Source organism: Odontesthes bonariensis, chromosome 16 (genome assembly GCF_027942865.1).
Source record: "Odontesthes bonariensis isolate fOdoBon6 chromosome 16, fOdoBon6.hap1, whole genome shotgun sequence".
NCBI lineage: Eukaryota > Metazoa > Chordata > Actinopteri > Atheriniformes > Atherinopsidae > Odontesthes > Odontesthes bonariensis.
This window is the reverse complement of record NC_134521.1, coordinates 16,166,828-16,185,588: the sequence shown is the minus strand read 5'-3', so window position 1 is coordinate 16,185,588 and position 18,761 is coordinate 16,166,828. Positions and strand designations below refer to the sequence as shown.

Below are 18,761 nucleotides of genomic sequence, written 5' to 3'. Positions count from 1 at the left end.
TTTTGCATTACCAGCGCATTACAAACTGCATTTCTTTGAGGGGATTTCACGAAAAAGATTTGCCAACAAAGCCGATCCTTAGACAGCTCTGGGATTTCAGGTCTTCTTCCTCTTCCCACTGCCTCGTTTCCCAGCAGCTGACTGCAGCATGTTTGGCAGGTCGAGTGACTGATGAAGCCTGACATGAAGACTTGCATCTCCGGTGATGCTTACATGTTTAAAAAAAATACTAAAACATCAATAGAAAGTATAGTAATTGCTGCACAAACTGGATTTCTTTGAACGAGTGCCCTTGGCTCAGGATTAGTGTAGATTTTCTTTCACCTGCAGCTAGAACTCGACCCGTTTCAAGCCTGAAAATTTTGTTTTTGCCCTTACCTTCTTTTAGATTCGCAAATATGTTGCTTTAATTCATTGTAAGACATAGTTCCCGTTAAGCAACAACAGTTTTCAGGCACTATATGAAGGAATCGTATCGATGTTGTACACATCCTCACCTCAGTGGGGCTGTAGTGTGTCGCTTATTGTAGCATTTAACCCAAGATGCTGTAAATTCAGAGTTGCTCTGTGCCCTTACTTTATGTGCTTCTGAAACTTTGTTTGTATAGCATACATTTGTGTATCTTTTAAATTGATTAAATGCAATTCAAAGTGCTTAACATGTGACTGGCAAATTGCAGAAAATGAAACTGGATTTAGTGAATAATGCACATCCCTCAAAAAGGTAACTGAATGAGTCAGCAATAAAAGATGGGTAAGTCAGATAATGAGATAATACAATACAATACATAATGTAAGTAAGAAAATATCAGGCTAAATGGATGTATTACAGTTAAACTGTGCAATGAAATGAATAATTACCAACCCTATTTCAAATCCTAACAAAGCCCTGCTTGGTGAAACAGCCAAAAGAGAGGGATTGGGGATCAGGAGTTCATAAAGTTTAAGAGTTGCCGAGAAGCTGTCTGTCACAAGGCTGTGTCATACCTTTATAAACAAATAGAATAATAACCGAATCAATATGAAAACGGGTTAAGTGTCGTGTAGTCGTATAGATATGATGTTTGCTCTACTATTGGTCTTAGTCAGCACTCGTACCACTGAAGTTTTAATTGTTGGTTGGTAATTTATTCTCTATGAATTAATCCTCCCGGATTAGTTGCTTCTTGGTTTAGGTTGAATCCTTGGTTGATTTTTAAAAAGCGTCATCAGCACTTTTCTTCCTTCCTGGATGAGCTACAAGTAATTCGGTCACTTTCAGACCTGTGAAACACAATGAACAAGTGCAACACAACAGTAACCAGTGTAGTACTGCACAAATAACCTTGTAGAGTTTGGAGTAGCCATCTATGGATAATTGTCCATCCATACATACGTGTGGTGAAAAAAGCAGCAGCCAGGCTCACTTATTCTGTGTAACACAATCAGTTGTAAACTCGCTTTATGTGACCATCACTGTAGCAGACTCGTTGGTCACTTTATTGCATGGTTACATGAGTTCTGCTTTCATTTCCCTGTGCCATTTCCCTGGCCCTGGACCTGTACCGGTCCAGGGCCAGGAAAAGGGCAGTAAAAATCTCTGCAGACCCCTCACGTCCTGGTCACAAACTGTTCAATCTCCTCCCCTCTGGCAGACGATACAGGGCACTGCTTGCCAAAACCAGACGACACAAAGACAGCTTCTTCCCCCAAGCAGTCACTCTGTTGAACACCCAGGAATAGCATTCCCAACCATAGTTTCTATTTATTCATATTTATAATCAATTCAACTCTTACTGTTCTGCATTTCTAATTTTTATTATTTCATGTTATTGTTGAGTGTTGTACTTTGTGAGTGAAGTTACCGGAGTCAAATTCCTTGTTTGTTTAGTCAAACCTGGCCAATAAAGCTGATTCTGATTCTGATTTCTAGGTTTAAATTTTATGGTTTATAATCTTTTTTTAGTTTACATATTGGAGATATTTTAATTGAATCTGTATTACTGGGGCCAGAGTTGAAAAAGAGTTATGTCATTTTTGTTTGCATATGGAGAGAATGTTTGAAACACCTCTGAATACATTACTGCATTTTGACGCCAACATTATACTAAAATCCCACTGCTAAAACATACAAATCAACACTTACTGTGAAAAAGAAAAGGAAATCACCATTGTAGTCATTATTAGTATTGAATTGCCTTTGATTCAAGTTGTTCCTAAAAAAATCGTTCAGGCACATATATGAAAAGTGTGACTTAATGATAATAACTAAGCTAAAATAATTAGAACTAGAATAAATTGGTAATGAAAAGCACTCGTGGATTTGACCAATGTGTTGACATGGCAGTTTCTGCAATAACCAGTGAAATGAGAAGTAATCCCAGATGCTTCTCTTGCTTACTGTTTTGTGTGTATCACTTGAACAAACATACATTTTTATGTAAAATCAGCTGTTCCGTATTCTTTTTGAAGCGGTCACAGTCGAAGGAAACAAGGGAACAGTTGACTTCAAAACGAGTTATTTACTGCAGCTGGTCCACACCTCCTGGTTCACATCTGAAAATATGGCTCCAGACAGATTGTGCAGATTTCAACATTTTGATTCTTTGACTTTTTAAAAGCAGCACAAGAGGATGAAGCACAGCTCTGTCTAATTAGTGAACTCATCTGCTCTGTTTGCTTTTTTCTCATCTCCAGATGTTCGTTGCAGACAAAGTCGAGGAGTCGAGCTGCACCTTGCATGAGTTCTCAATAACCGGTTCTACATATGCCCCAGAGGGACAAATGTGAGTGCCACAGATTTCTTACGTCATTGACGAAAGGCGAGAGTTGATCACTTTGATGAGTCGTCACATAAAAAATAAGAGTCTGGTGCACTTTTTTTTTATTTTATGTGTGCATATTTCCTGGCCCTTTGTTCTGTATTCCCATCACCCACCTAATTGGTTGTGCTTTTTGACATGTAGAGTGAACATCTGTAAATATGTTTTTTTCCCATCTCAGTAAATCTGTATCTATGGAGGCATACAGGTAGGTGGTTGTCCATTAGACATGAGCTGAATTTCAGCAGTTTATGCATACTGACTCTAGATGAACCCGCCGATTTCATAACAGCAGAGTGTGGGTTACTGTGTGGGAGCTTCACTAGCAACGGTTGCAGCCTCGACAGGGAAGGGATCTATGGTTGTCATGCAGTCGGCGCTACTTGTCAGAAGCAGGCACACAAACAAACATGCAGCGTCTGTTTACTACTGTACAGCCACTGTTTCTCCAGTTAGCTTTTGAATGTTATACAACTTAATGTCATTCCCAGTCCTAAATATTCAGAAGGGTTCTGTGTCTGAGGTGAAGTGAAGTGTGAAGGTTTTCCTCTTGCGTTTTGCTGTTGTTAGTGATGCCTGCGGATTTGTGTCTGTTTTTCTTTCAGAATTAAAGGAAACAAGCCCATCCAGTGTGGAGACTATGATGGACTCGTGGAGTTGGCCACTGTGTGCTCCATGTGCAATGACTCTTCACTGGATTACAATGAGGTCATTCACACACTCTCACACACTATTTTTTTATTCCCCATGCAAAATATCTTTATCTGTAACACATACAGGGTTGTGCCATGAAGGCCCCTCAGGCATTTACACTATCTATAGTCATCTGAAAAAGAGAGTACAACCTCTTTTAATTCTAAGGTTTAACATAATCAGGACATGATTAAAAAAATGATCTGTTTTTTTCCAGGGTTTAAAATTAGATCAATGAAATTTAAGATGAACGACAATACGTGAAAAATTCAAAACTGCCATTATTTACGTGTCATTTCATACAAAAACTAATTCAATATGCAGAAATGCAATATATGAAAATCTTTCTTAGGAGGTAGAAGCCAGCTGCTAATCAGATGCATTTGGTTAGCTGATAATCAGCTCACAAGTGTGAGCGCCTCTATAAAAGCAAAGTTTTAGCAGTTTGTTGGTTTGGAGCATTCAGGTGTGTGTTAACAATGCCAAGGAGGAAAGACATCAGCAATGATCTTAGAGAAGCCATCGTTGCTGCTCAACAGTTTGGAAAGGGATATAAGTTAATTACCAAACTATTTGGAGTTCATCATTCTACAGTAAAAAGGATTATTCACAAGTGGAAAACCCAGGAGTGGACGTCACCCCAAGGTCAGACTGTGCAATCCTCAGATAAACTGTAAAAAAGCAAAGAGCTACATCTCAGACTCTGGAGGCCTCAGTTAGCATTTTAAATGTTAAAGTTCATTACAGTATAATTAGAAAAAGATAGATAAAGTATGGTTTGTTGGGAAGGGCTGCAGGAGAAAGCCTCTTCTATGTAAAATAAACATGGCAGCACAGCTATGTAAAGTTACATCTGAAAACAAACACCTCATACCAACTGTCAAGCACAGTGGAGGAGGGCTGATGATTTGGGCTTGTTCTGCAGCCACAGGACCTGAACACCTTTGAGTTATTGAGTTGAATATGAACTCCTCTGTAAGTATTCTAGAGTCAAATGTGTCAGAGGCCATCTGTCTGACAGCTAAAGCTTGGCTGAAGTTGGGTCATAAAACAGGACGATGATCCCAAACACAGCAGCAAATCTACAACAAAATGTCAGAAAAAGAAAAGAATTGAGGTGTTGCAATGATCCGCAGGTACTTTAGGAGAGCTTTGCATAACCGAAAGTCTGCAAACCTCAATAAACTGAACATCATAAAGAAAACTAAAGTTAAAAGTGGTTCTACAAACATTTAAATCACACTGTGTACCTAGTGTTTACCACTCTGCTTCTGCATTTTGGCTTAATTTTAGTTCAATAAATGAAGGTATAGTGTAATGTGTTACATGTTGTTGATCATATGAAGTTGAGTCTGTATATTTTCATATGGAAAACCTTAGACTTGAAAGAGAGTGAACTTCCCTTTTTTTGTGTGTGACTGTAATACATGTACACTCCAATGAAAGACACCACTTGATCACACACATACAGCCTTCTCTTCTTCAGCGGAGCTAATTTTACTCTGATGTATTATCCTTTCTCTGGTTTGGATTGCTTTTCTCACCTCTTTGTCATCACCATGTTATCATGGTAACCATGCTGAGTAGAGAACCCAGGGATACAGCACTTCTCAGCTCCCATGTATCCTCATAAGAATATCCCTTTCTGCTCTCATAAGTGGCTGTTTTGTCACCAGTTCGGTGCATTTATTTTTTTATTTGAGTAAAAAGTCAGAGTATGAGATGAAAGTGCTAAACCAGGAAAGTGGGGACAGCAGAGGATGTGAATATTGGAGGGGAATGAGGTGTTTTATTGCCTTCTATGGCTGGTCACACAACAAATGACGTGTGGTATACCATTACTGTCTCATCTCAACCACTCCACGTCTCAGCTGGCAAGGGCACAACACTTTGCGTGAGTGACTCAAAGTTTATGGTAGCAATAGAGGTCAATGGTGTGCAGATTGACTCATAGTCTTATTTGTTTTGGAGTCTTTCTTCTGTCATTTCAAAGTTTTGTTTACATTTAATCAGGGCTGGGGGTTTGACTGTCACTTTAAAGGGGTCCGAGTTAATCGGCTTGGCTTCTTTTAATCACATTTCAATCTTTTTAAGATGGTCTGTAAGTCCAAGAAAGAGTCTGTATATGTTTCTAATTAATATCTGTTATCTGTTCTCTCCAGGCCAAAGGGGTTTATGAGAAGGTGGGTGAGGCCACAGAAACAGCTCTCACCACTTTGGTGGAAAAGATGAACGTCTTCAAGACCGACGTGTCTGCACTCACCAAGGTGGAACGGGCTGGGGCTTGCAACTCGGTAAGAACATGCACCATGAAGATGTGACACCGAAACAGGCTGCTAACAGCATGGTGAAGTTTTGATCATTTGCCACTGATAATCTGATCAGATGTCAGAGCATGTGTCTGCATATTCATTTGCATACACACAGTACATAGTAAAAAATTCATACTTGCTGCACATGAACTTCCTATGAAATTATTTGGTTTGATTCTAGTGTGCGTCATTGCATGCATTTCAGGCTAAAACAGATTTTGTTTTTCTTAATAAACCGTTTCAATCAGTTAACAGTGTGAAATAAATGCTGTGTAAAAAGTGTCTAAATGTCCAATCAAAGGTGTCTGTGGTAATCTGTGTGTTACTCCTCTTTATTCATTCAGTGAGGCTCCAGACGTAGCAGTCTGTAGCATAAATATGCAAGACTGTAATTAGTCTGCTCATTATGTCACACTGTTTACTGCCTGTATTCATGGGGGGAGGCAGCAAAATGACCTCGTGCTCCCCTCTTTAAACTGTACGTGTTTGTGTCAAATCATTGTTTTTACATATAGGTACAGTTTAATCCAGGCTGACAGACAGTAAGTCAACACATCAGAGTTTATTGTCTTGTACAAGGACTTCCTAATAAAACTCAGTGTTGTCATTTTTACACCCATGTTTGACTTGAGGGTGTGAACTTGTCATTATTTGTTTCTGACTTCTCCCATAAAGATATTTAACAGCTGTAGCTTACTTTGTGTCCTGCTCAGTTTTGAGCCAAACTAGCTGCAGTGACATTAAATGTTCTTTTTCTTTTATTTGCATTTAAAGTGTTGAGGTGGCCTGTGGAAGAGAGGATGCCCTGTGTGCATGGCTAGTAGTTTGCTAAGCTGCTGTTTGTCCTGCAGTGATGAGGAGCTCCACTCCAGCTCTTAGCTTTTCCACTGCTGTGTCAATAACGGTCATTAAAATCCCAGTCGCTCTAATTTTCGGGATGCTGGCGATTGACAAACGCTTAGGGGTCTGTGATTAGGGGAGGCTTGTATTGACCAAAAGGCTAGAGAAGCAAGATGGTTCATAGTGTGTGTGTTTTTTTGTTTTTTTTCTTTTGTTTTAATTTCAAACCTCTACATGAGTATGGTGCACATGCTTAGTGTAATGACATATAAATGCAATCTCTTCGCAGTAAGATACATCCTCAGCAAATTTTAGATGAGATGGCCATAAGTTTCCAAGTAGCTGCTGGCAGCACAGAGCAGAAAACAGCAGGAAAAAAGTGTATACTATGCTAAGACGAACCTCCCGTTGCTCTCCTTGTTTGATAGAGTGAAAAAGTTCATCACACCGTCAGTTTTCCAAATATGTTTTATCGAGTGCGTGTTCACCACGTACAATAATCTAGCAGGACAGAGTATCTTCAGTTTAACCTGTAAGCCTTCTCTGTGCATTGGCATCAGGGCAGAATATGAACCAGAGGGACTCCTACTGGTAGAACGAGATAAGATGTTAAAGGCAGATAATGGTGAATATGAGGAAAAGAGGCATATTTTAGGCATTATGCAGTGCAAGTCGGCCCTCTAATTAGCACTTTGCTTGTTTGTCTATTTGTTTCTGGTATTGCTGATCATCTTCAGGCCACATCAGTAGCATCAAATGCCGGCGTACAGACATCCAAGACAGCAGCAAGACATTTAAAAAAAAAAAAAAAAAAAAGAAAAAAAAGTGGTTGAGAGTCGGCTCTAAAGTGTCATCCCTCAGCTGTCAGTGGCTCAGTTTAACCTCAGTCACCCACCAGCTTCCAGTCTGACAGATACACATATAGCTACTTAGCTCTGTCTCTGGTTCTTTGTCTCTTTCCTGCTCTGTCACTTCTAATTATTTTTCTTGTTCTTTTTCATCCGTTAGGTGATCAGACAATTAATGAAGAAGGAGTTCACTCTGGAGTTCTCTCGTGACCGCAAGTCCATGTCTGTCTACTGCACCCAAGTCAAACCGGGCTCCCAGAGCAAGATGTTCATCAAGGCATGGCTAAATAATACAGTATCAAATTGACACGTACGGTACAGGTGGAAAGTTTCAGACCTCTTCAAATTTCCCTCTTTATGTTTCAGACTTATCTCAAAATGCATTCAGCTGAGTTTTTTTCTTATTAATCTCACACGGCAGTAGCAATTTAAGAAAAAAAATGGCTTTTTAAGTGTTCTGTAAATTAATTTAAAAAGAGCCTAAAATATCCCATTCATATTAGTATTTATACTTTTCACTCAGTACTTGAGAAGAACACCTTTGGTACAGCGAGACTGCTTTTGGTGGTTATGGCAGTCTTAAAAGTATGGTGCATCTTTCATTTGGAAAACAACTTAGGAAAAAATGCTCAGGTTGAACAAAGTTGGATGGGGATCTCTATCTCCAGAGTTTCTTCTTGGTTCAGATCACATGTTTTTTCCTGCATTCTCTTCACGGTGGTTGTCTTGTTGAAAAGTAAACACCTGCCCCAGCCTTAGATCATGAGCGTTATGGAAAGGTTTTCTCTCAGGTTTGCCATATTTGTTCTGCTCTTATCTTTCACATATCTTTTGTTGAGGATTGGCTTCTGTTCAGTCACTATCTCAACCTCATCGTTGAAATGCTGCAGTGATGGTTGTCTTTGTGAAGGTTTCTCCTGTTTCCAAAAGTAAAAGTCCTAATTACTCAGTTTGACAGATTATCCAGATCTAAAAAGTTTCTTGACGCAGTCGCATCTTACAGGTCTATAGACAGTTCTCTTGTCCTTGTGGCTTTGTTTTCACTTGCACCTAAATCATCTTAAATACACTTGTGTGTGCCTTCCTAATTATTTTTAATTCGGTTGGACACAATCCAGGTGGACTCATTGCAACAAGAAATGATAGAAGTAGGATCCATCAGAGCAGTTATGGATGGAATAACTAGGAGTGTGAATACTTATGTAGATGGGATGTAAAACTTTCCATCTGCCCTGTAAACATACTTTCTCATCACTTTCCTATAAACTCCATTCTATAACTGTTTTATGTCCTTTTGTCAATAAAATTTCATGTTGACAGGGTGCCCCAGAAAGTGTGATTGAGAGGTGTCAGTATTTGCGGGTTGGAACAGGAAAGGTGACGCTGACACCTGCCCTGCGTGACCAACTGTTGGGTAAAATCAGGGATTGGGGCACAGGCAGGGACACCCTGCGCTGCCTAGCTCTGGCCACTCACGACACCCCGCCACGCAAAGACGACATGGACCTGGAGAATTCCAGCAAGTTTGCAGAATATGAGGTACAGTGAAGAGTTGGGAAAACATTTTCATCTTTAGCGTGAGGATTCATGTTAAAACAGGCTCATTTTTTGCTCTTATTGAAACTTTAGTTTGACATTTTATGAATTATGCTTCACTGAGTTTAACCAAAGTTTTGAAAAAATACTGCGCTATACTTTGCATGAAGACTGAATTAAGGGGAAAGTGTTTGTGTGGTTATGTCCAGCATTCAAAACCGTAAGGCTGATATTTCAACAATCTTAAACAATAGTTCAATGAATTTATATGACAGTTATTAACTGGCAATCAGTCATTTATCTAATTTTTAATGTGAAATGTCTTTGTGGTGATAACTTTAGTTTACATGAACCAATGACACTACACTATCTTCACTTGCTAAATAATAAAGCTTTAACACTTGGATCCTCTTTCTTGGATCTTGTCTTTTGTTGTAATAAAGTAATCTGTTTAATGTTTTCCTGCAGAAATATAAATGGAAACTTTCACTGAAATTGGAAAGAGATTCTGAGTTCAGATATGACCTGGTGAAAGCGCTCTTTGTTTTAACCTTTCAGATGGGACTCACGTTCGTTGGATGTGTGGGCATGCTCGACCCACCCAGGAAGGAGGTGATCGGTTCGATTAAACTCTGCAATGAAGCAGGTATCCGGGTTATCATGATCACAGGAGATAACAAGGGCACAGCTGTTGCCATCTGCAGGCGAATTGGGATCTTTGGGGAAGAGGAGGACGTAACAGGAAAGGCCTACACAGGCCGCGAGTTTGACGATCTCCCACTGGAGGCTCAGAGGGAAGCTGTCAAAGAGGCAAGATGCTTCGCCCGTGTCGAGCCAGCCCACAAGTCCAAGATCGTTGGATACCTTCAGTCTTTCGATGAGATCACAGCCATGGTGAGGAGAAGGGAAGTTTACTAGTGTACTTCTGTAACTTTTCCCCTCAGCCCAACAGTGCTTTCTGCACATCCTTGCTTTATATATTCTCTTTGTCATTTGTCACATAACTTTATTATCAAGGCAAGAATGTGTTTTCTCTGTCCTGCAGGTTTGTCATTGAATAATATTTCACAAGAGGAGGGCAGTGAGGCGTGACATGTTTCAGGTCTCTCTGAGGCTGCTCTCTCAGACACTGCTATCTAAAGCTGTCATCTTTGGTCCGCTCTGTTGCTTCCTATCTGACACACGTCTCTGAAGAGGGGTTGTCTCAGATCTGGTGGGGGGTTGGTACAGGAGAGAGAGTGAGACAACAATATCACAATTTTCCTGTCAGACTCAACTCCCCCTTTTACAGCAGTCTAAAGCAGCTTCAGGTCCTGCAAAGACAGAGGGATATGTCACTTGCAAAGCTTTGGTTTAATCCTGTCTGGATCTAAAATCAAAACTGAGATGAGAGAGAAGTTCACTTTCAATTATCATTACTTTGTTACTTGCATAACACTGGTTTATGGGCTGCTAAGAAATTCTTTGAGCTTTTTCTCTTCAAAGAAGTAGATCCAACTCGCTGATACTGAACATTTTCCTCTGTTACTTGAAATTAGTTCTTGTCTGCAAAATATCCTCCAGTTTACAATTAATATTTCAGCTTCTAATAGTTGGATTTTTAAAGTTGTTACTATTAAGAAATTCAAATCTTTTGACTCGGTTCAAATCTCCCAGACAGGAGATGGTGTGAACGATGCCCCGGCCCTGAAGAAAGCAGAAATTGGCATTGCCATGGGTTCCGGTACAGCTGTGGCCAAGTCGGCATCTGAGATGGTGCTGTCTGATGATAACTTCTCCACCATCGTAGCTGCTGTGGAGGAAGGCAGAGCCATCTACAACAACATGAAGCAGTTCATCAGATACCTCATTTCTTCCAACGTGGGAGAAGTTGTCTGGTGAGACACAGCCAGGATGTGGGACCTTCTTCACAGCTAGCCTGGTGTCCTTGGCTGATCTCTATTCTCCCCGTCTGTCCACAGTATCTTCCTGACAGCCATCCTGGGTCTCCCGGAGGCTTTGATTCCAGTCCAGCTGCTGTGGGTTAATTTAGTGACTGATGGCCTTCCTGCCACTGCCTTGGGCTTTAACCCTCCAGACCTGGACATCATGGACAAACCACCCCGCAATGCAAAGGAGCCTCTCATCTCTGGCTGGCTCTTCTTCAGATACTTGGCCATTGGAGGTAGCAGTTGCATCTGACATAATGACAGATTATGATTAACAGGTTTACAGTTTAGGGTTTAAGTGTAATACATGTAAAAAAGCTACAATGCCAAAATAACTTATGATTAGATTTTAACAATTATTTTAGATAAAGAAATGACTTGAGAAATGCAGGTAAAATATGTTTCTTCTGGCTCTAGCAAGCTTGGATAACACATGGAGTAACTACAGCAGCTAGTAGAACAAATGCTAATTTCTGAAACTTCCAACTTTTTGCCAGCCTGAGTTTACAGCACTCTAAGCTTTTTGCATGAATTATGGATTCATGCAAATAACTAAGCATCAGACATTTTTTTTGCAAGACTGGAGAAGCGCCTGTTAATCTCCACAAACGGATCAGACATTCTTTTTTTTCTATTCCTTGTAACAAATCACAATGACATCATATATTTATACTTTATTATGCATCAGTTTGTTCAGTTTGTTTTTTCTGACAAGTATCTGATGAATATGAAACGATATCTAGGGTATACATATGTCAGATTTGTTTTCTTGTAGGATACGTGGGACTTGGAACGGTGAGCGCGGCCACATGGTGGTACCTGTTTGATGAAGACGGCCCACAAGTGTCTTTCAATCAGCTGGTGAGCGACCAAACATACTTCTTCTCAGTTCGCCTTATGCAGCTCAGCCTTGTCCTCAGAGGATACTATGATAATATTTATTATGCTCCCCTTTACCTTCTTTCCTTAACCCACTGTTGGACACAATAATGTTTGGTGAGTCCAGCAGGCGGGAGCAGAAAGGGAAGTGAGACCCATGAGGAATGGTTGCAGACAGAGTTGGGATGAAGCCAGGGTTCTGCAGCTGTTCCCCCATCAGATCTGATGAAACTCAGATTTGATTGGGGCACATCAGGGAAAGATAACTCCCATCTGTCTCTCTGTTACAGCGACACTTCATGCAGTGCACTGAGGACAACCCCATGTTCAAGGGAATAGACTGTGAGGTGTTTGAATCCCGCTACCCCACAACCATGGCGCTGTCAGTGCTGGTCACTATCGAAATGTTCAATGCACTCAACAGGTCAGTAATTTTCTATTGTCATGTCCGGGTAAACAATGCTTAAATGTCAGGGCTGTCAGATGGTCATTAAAAGGAAGAGACAATGTCATGCAACAAGACAACAGGCCCTTTGAGAGAAAATTATGTAATTCTCTGAGGGGTAATATGCCAGAAAAACACAACCGTCCGCTCTATTCACAGTAGGAAGGGTGGAATGTTTCTAGTTTTTTGTCTCTGGCATTTGGGGCAAATGCAGAAGAGGAACCATGTGTAGCCACACGTTTTAAGAAATGGAACAATATCTTTTTTGGATAGAGGCTCAAAATAAAATTATATTATATAAGATATATATATAAAGGTAAATATCTCCCCGTGTTTTTTTTTTTTGAGCCAGGGTTGCTTGTGGTGAAATTCTCAGTCACTTCCCTTACGGAAAGAAATGCTAATTTCTCACTTAGGAAAGTCTAATGCACCATATTAACAAGCGACATGTCTTTACTTGTTTAGCTGCTTCGTTTCTGAGAAAATTTTATGTTAGTCACTGTTTATCAATTTCATCAGCTGAACCGTCGGCATGTTTTGATCTGTTGAAACCTCTCCTTGACAGTTTGTCTGAGAACCAGTCCCTGGTAAGGATGCCTCCCTGGGTCAATATTTGGCTGCTGGGAGCAATCATCCTCTCCCTCTCCCTCCACTTTTTAATCCTCTACGTCGAGCCTCTGCCGGTAAGTACTGAGGACACTCTGAGTCTTAGCTAGACTCCTCTCCTCTCACTTGGCCAGCTCACAACTATGGAAAAATGTGCAACATGCATACTGGCAGTTGTCACTCATGTCGCGGTCAAATGTAATGGTCCAAGTTTTATTTTTCCCTACTCCATCACTTTACCCATTATGATAAAACTGTTGTTAACTAGTTGTTTTAGAAAGCCAAAGTTCTGAACTGTGGTATCTCAGCCCTCAAGCACTCCAGGGCAGTTTCAGGCCCGGGAATGTGCACAACAAAGGTCGGTGCTTTAAAATGAGTCAGAGGCACATCGTTTATTTATTTTAGACGGCCTACTTTTTTATTCTTTAATCCAAAATGGAGATCAGGAAGACAAAACTGTTATTTGTATTTGCAGATTACAAAATGAAATAACATTGGCAGCGTTAGTGTTGTTGCAGGTGGTCAGGTTGAAACATGGCCAACACTTAATAATACTCAGGAATGTCAGGACTGGTTCAGGAAATGCCTGTAGACAGTTTTTTCAAAGGTCTCGAAGATGACTGAATACTGACTCTGCCACCTTTTTCACCTGACTTAAATCCTATTGAAACTTGTGGCTCCTCTCAAATGTCAGATTTACAGTGACGACGCGTCTTTGAATTGTATTTGGGTTTGGAAGTCCATCACTAACAATTGGTACACTCAGCAAAATATGATTGTAAGGCGATGAAGAAACTGACAGATGTCACAAATAAAAGCCTTGATCAGACAAGGGTTTGTATTGGTCAGTGAATATTTCTGAATGGCTCCGTATGTTCTGTAATGGTGCACATGTATTGTCAAGCCAGAGAAGGTGTTTTTGTCATTTGCAGTTTCTGATTGGCAGTATGTTTTGCTTTCAAGGCAACCGTAGAAAACAGACTGTATAGTAAGAAGCCTTTCTGCCACAGCGTCGACTGTAGCTCCGCCTGCAATCATGTAATATCAGAAGAAAAGTCTCTGACTGTCTTTTTTTCTTCTGTTCCTTAGCTAATCTTCCAGGTGACCCCTTTGTGCTTGACCCAGTGGATTGTGGTCCTCAAGATTTCCATCCCAGTCATCCTCCTGGATGAGGCACTGAAATATGTCTCCAGGAACCATCTAGAAGGTTTGTTGAGGTTCATTATCAGTCCAGCTGTGGACTTTGTCAACCAATAAAAATAAAATAAAATCTCATTTGTGGGGGAATTTGTTGATGTTTCTTGAAATCAGTTGATGTTTTTGTGTCATTGATCAAGTTTTATCTCTCTATTGATTGCTGCCTTTTCCTGCTCTTATTTTTCTTTTCACCCGCATTTCCAATTCAGCATAAATTCTTACTATCTCACCTTCTGTGAAAAGGTACTCCAACTTCTTTGTGCTTCCTGCTTTAAACCTGACCGCTATAAACTTAATGAACTAGTTACCGTGGACTCTAACCAATGCATTGACTTTTCTTTTTCTTTTATTCCTTGCAGGTGATGACGAGAAGAAATATCGGAGGAGATGGCAGCTGAACTAAGATCTCTCCCTCAACACACTCACATAGTTAGACACACACAGCTACCCTCTTCCCTTTAAGATCTAGGAACCTTTTCCCCTGCCTTCGTTCCCCAACCCTGCATGTCCAACAAACCACCACTAGACATGAGCAGAGCTTGCAAGAAAGAGAGCATTTGTGTTCCTGCGTGCATGGCTTTGTACATGTGTGAAAGTAGATGAGCACCGAGCTTGTGCGAGTGTCTGTGTGAAAGAGGAAAATACCGGCAGATTCAGAACTTTCTCTATAGTTGTGTAAGTGAAAAAAAAAAAAAAAGTGCAGAAAAGAAAAAAAGGGATTAAAGTGCCCTGGGCTTTTTAAAGATTTCTGCTCATTTGATCTTTATGACTGTACAGGACAAACATAGTGGTGCACAACTGGACTTTGGGGAGGGAAGGAAAGGGAGAAGAGGGGAACGATAATACTGGGTGGGTGGGGAGGGCTGGGGTGTAAATCTGCACAGAGGCTGAAAGAGAGATTAAGAGGTGGAGAAGAAACTGACGGACAAACTTACATAAACGAGCATCGACGAAAATGTGAGAGGAGCTGGAGCTCGTGTTGGCGTGCTCATGAGAGCGCCGGTGTAACTACATCTGAAGCTGCTGCCACCCACACTGCTGGGACGGACTTCCAGCCAGTTCTGCTGCAGCGTGCTCACATCAACACAACACATTTGATTCTCTGGCCATTTTGTCACGACCCCTTATATTTGCTCTCTCCAAAAAAGGAAAAAAAAAAAAGAAGAAAAAAAACTTGCAGAATTACTCTCTTTTTGCCTGTCTTGCTCCCTCTCCGCCTCTCTTTCTGGTGCTCTGTTCCTAAGGAGGCAGCTGTGGGTCCGGGGGTTATGGCGCTATCGGGCTCTTTAGTTAAGGTGTTGAAGGTGTGAATAGCTTTACGCTGCTTCGCCGCTTACTTTGGCTCTTAATTCGAGGGGCTGAGGTTAGCTCACACACAGGCCAAATATTAAAAGAAACAAAAAGAAATACAATCCTTGCCGATGATGAATTAAAAAATCCAGAAGCCACATCAAGATTGACAAAAAAAAAAGATTCGTCATCAATGCAAACCATTTAATGTGTCAATAAAAGGTAGATCTGAACATCACGACAATACTTTGTGACATTTTGTGCAGAACACGGGCGTCTTTTTGTGAATCCATTCAGCTTTTTCTCACCCAGAGCCTGCGCTAATGTCTGTGTGCATATAGCCTTACTTGATTACATTTTTAAATTTTGTTTCTCAGCCTCTGTATGGAACACATGATGTAGTTTAAGTTAAGGAAGCAAACCTCTTGAATGTCTCGGTCTCACCTGGTCATAAATCATTTGTATATGAAGCACAGTAAACATCCATGCCTTATAAAACCCACTGCACCTCCACATTGAAGATGTGGTCCAAATGAATGTGTCACTGCTAACCTTAAATTAGCTTCTTTTTTTTTTTTTACCCACCGCAGCCACTTTCACTCATACGTGCCCCAGAATTGATGGAATGAATAAATGTCCACCCCTTTTGCTTCCTGTGTGCTGCTTTCTCAGCTCCTCTTGCTCTCTCAGTGCTTTAGCAGTTCACTTGGGTAATGTTTTATAATGACTATATAGTAATGTATTTGACTGAATAAACCCATGAGGGTTTGACTTGTGTCTTTTAAGTCTTGTTTTTTTGGGGGGTTGTGTTGGGCCCTGGAGTTCTGTGGACTGGGTCAGCTGTGTTTTTGGTCTCTCGTTGCTTCCACGTATTGCCAGGATGGTGGAGAGTGCACATTAAGAAAATAACTTGGGTTATGGAGGTGCTGGATCAAAAACGGGTATCTGCACACTGTGTTGGTTGCGTCTCAGATTTGATCAGAGAGCTTTAAGATAAAAAATGCAAGAAAAAGAAAAAAGCCAAATACTGAATGATTTAATGCTCCCAGATTTGACTATTTACTAGTTTTCTTTCTATTACATTATTGTTATTGGAATATTTAGGCTAAATTTAAACTGGCATTTTCTCATATTTCGGATCTTATACAAGCCAAACAATGAATTGATTAATAATCAGATATAGGCGTATTATTGACATTAATAAAAATTACTTTGGGCAGTATTAACACAGCGTGCAGGTCATTCTTACCTTTCTCCTGCTTCCAGACCTGATTGTAACTGACTCATTTTCAGTAATGCAGAGAGCATGCTTTAGAATTGGAAAAAAAAATCCATCCTAAAACTCGATAGCAACCATTTTACTTAATGTACAGTCTGCAGTCATCTGTTTGCTTGGTGATGTTTTTTTTTTTTTTTTTAAACTTACTCCAGGGGATAACTAGCCAAACTTGCATGGCATGGCATAGTTTCCAGATGTTTCCAGTTTCACATGCTCTCTGGGGGTCATTCTTGCTAATACACAGATGGAAATCAACTTCATACTTTTAAGTCGTGATGCAAATTGGGGAAAAGTATGCTTTAAAGTTAATTAAGATAAATCACCAGATCCTGGTTCAAAGAGAGAAAAGGGAAAGATTTTAAGGGTAGATTATTCCTTTCCTTTCAGACCAGAAGCTGAATTCTGTCTTGTGAATACTGGCTTAATTAAATCAGCCGGTACATTCAGTGCTTTCTTCAGTTCACCATGACAATGTGGCACCTCAGTCCCGACCAGCAGACCTCCTGTCCCTCTCCCAGGTCTTCATCGCTCTGTAACATGCTGGCACTCTGGCCACCATGCACTATAGCTCTGTATAGCCTTGTTATTTACTACTGAATCCTCTGACGATGAGAATATGATCGCATGGAACCTTGTTACTGTAATAATAACCTATACAGTATATAATATTTAATAACTTACTTCATATTCACCTAGCAGACTTGTGAGAAATCTCTTTTTTTTTTTTAATTCTTTTGAGCACATGTATCCAAGGATGTCCTTTTTTTTTCTTCTTTTTTGTGTGTTTATTTCCTTTTCTGTATGCGTGTGTGCCTGTTTATGTACAATACAAGGTTGTTTCTTCATTGTTTCCGTTTGGTTTTTACAGTTGCCGGGATTTTGTGTCTTTAACTGGGAAAAAAACAATGATATCGTGTTTAAGATAGACGAGTAGTGCTTACAATTATTAGCGGCGGTGACACGGATCATTTCAGCGATAGCTCTAGTGTGAGAATGTTTAAAAAAACAAAACAAAAAAAAATTGTGAATGAACTGTCTGGTTTACACTGAGCGATGAGCAGGGATGGATCTTGGTTTATGAAGTTTTCCGACTAGTTTGAAGGGCTTGGTGGGAATGCAGGCTCTCGAGACCCATGACAGTCCTTTTGGATGTGATGTTTGGGATGTTGCACAACACTCCAGGCACGGTACTTAATGTCCTCTTTAATCTGTAGAAAAAAACGGCCACCCTCACTAGCAGTAAAGGAGCAATCAGATTCGATTACATCTGACCAGTGGTCCCCTTTCTCTCCGTCTATATAGACAAGTGAACTGTCTCCAGAGCCTGAGTTCCTCCTCTGAGAAATAAAAAATGATTCTCTGTGTTGCCTTGTTAATATTAATTGTGGACACATAATTTTATAAACAACTGAGACATGGAAATAAAGATTATTTATCTTGTTATTTATCCGATGCTTGTGATTATTGTAATGTGCAACCATAAATACACATGCGTTGTGGTCTCACTGCCTTCCTTTGGAACTACTTTCTGTAGCAGAATTTGTTTTCTTACTTTTTTTAATTCAATAAATGTCTCCAACAATTATCTCAGATGTACATAGCCCTGAAAGTATCATCTTGTTTGGCACACAAGATAAATGTCCCCGCTCAGGAATTGAGGGTCTGTATCATGTGAGCAATTGCATTTCTCCATAGTAAAGTAACGGGTCATGAAAGTCACAGTTAGACAGTGTTTGAGACAAAAGGCCTGGTTTAGCAAACGGGTGACTCAATCAAACTGTTTCAGATCTCAAACCTGCAAATAAATGCATTGGAAAAAGAAAAAGCAGCTAGTTGTGAGCTACTCATGCTCCTTAACTGTAGAAACATGGTAAGTAACTGCATCTCATATGTATTTAGACTATGTAGCTACTTTATTCTAAGCCTAACTGCATTTTGCCAGCAGCAGACACGAGGAGCTCGGCATCACATAATCACATCACCTCATGCACCCCAGTGAGCACCAGACATGATTTAAACCCTTATTTAACCATCAATATGTGCGGTTAAATTTTGAGCCCAAGGAGTTCAGTATTTAATTACTTAATAATATTAATATTACTTACAA

General features: G+C 40.2%; 1 protein-coding gene across 2 annotated transcripts in view; it reads left to right on the top strand.

Moving 5' to 3' along the window:
• Positions 1–18,101, top strand: part of atp2a3 (ATPase sarcoplasmic/endoplasmic reticulum Ca2+ transporting 3) — a 43,893-nt gene extending 25,792 nt beyond the window's left edge. The window contains exons 9-22 of one of the 2 annotated variants that reach the window (XM_075486429.1): positions 2,677–2,765; positions 3,407–3,509; positions 5,657–5,788; positions 7,655–7,771; positions 8,815–9,033; positions 9,589–9,924; positions 10,687–10,907; positions 10,992–11,194; positions 11,734–11,819; positions 12,128–12,261; positions 12,848–12,965; positions 13,978–14,095; positions 14,295–14,328; positions 14,445–18,101. In XM_075486429.1, coding sequence (XP_075342544.1) covers positions 2,677–2,765; positions 3,407–3,509; positions 5,657–5,788; positions 7,655–7,771; positions 8,815–9,033; positions 9,589–9,924; positions 10,687–10,907; positions 10,992–11,194; positions 11,734–11,819; positions 12,128–12,261; positions 12,848–12,965; positions 13,978–14,095; positions 14,295–14,299 — 1,881 coding nt within the window. In that variant the 3' untranslated portion in view covers positions 14,300–14,328; positions 14,445–18,101. The remainder of the gene's footprint in view (positions 1–2,676; positions 2,766–3,406; positions 3,510–5,656; positions 5,789–7,654; positions 7,772–8,814; positions 9,034–9,588; positions 9,925–10,686; positions 10,908–10,991; positions 11,195–11,733; positions 11,820–12,127; positions 12,262–12,847; positions 12,966–13,977; positions 14,096–14,294; positions 14,329–14,444) is intronic. The other variant, XM_075486428.1, reaches the window with a different exon arrangement.
• Positions 18,102–18,761: the final 660 nt, after the last annotated feature.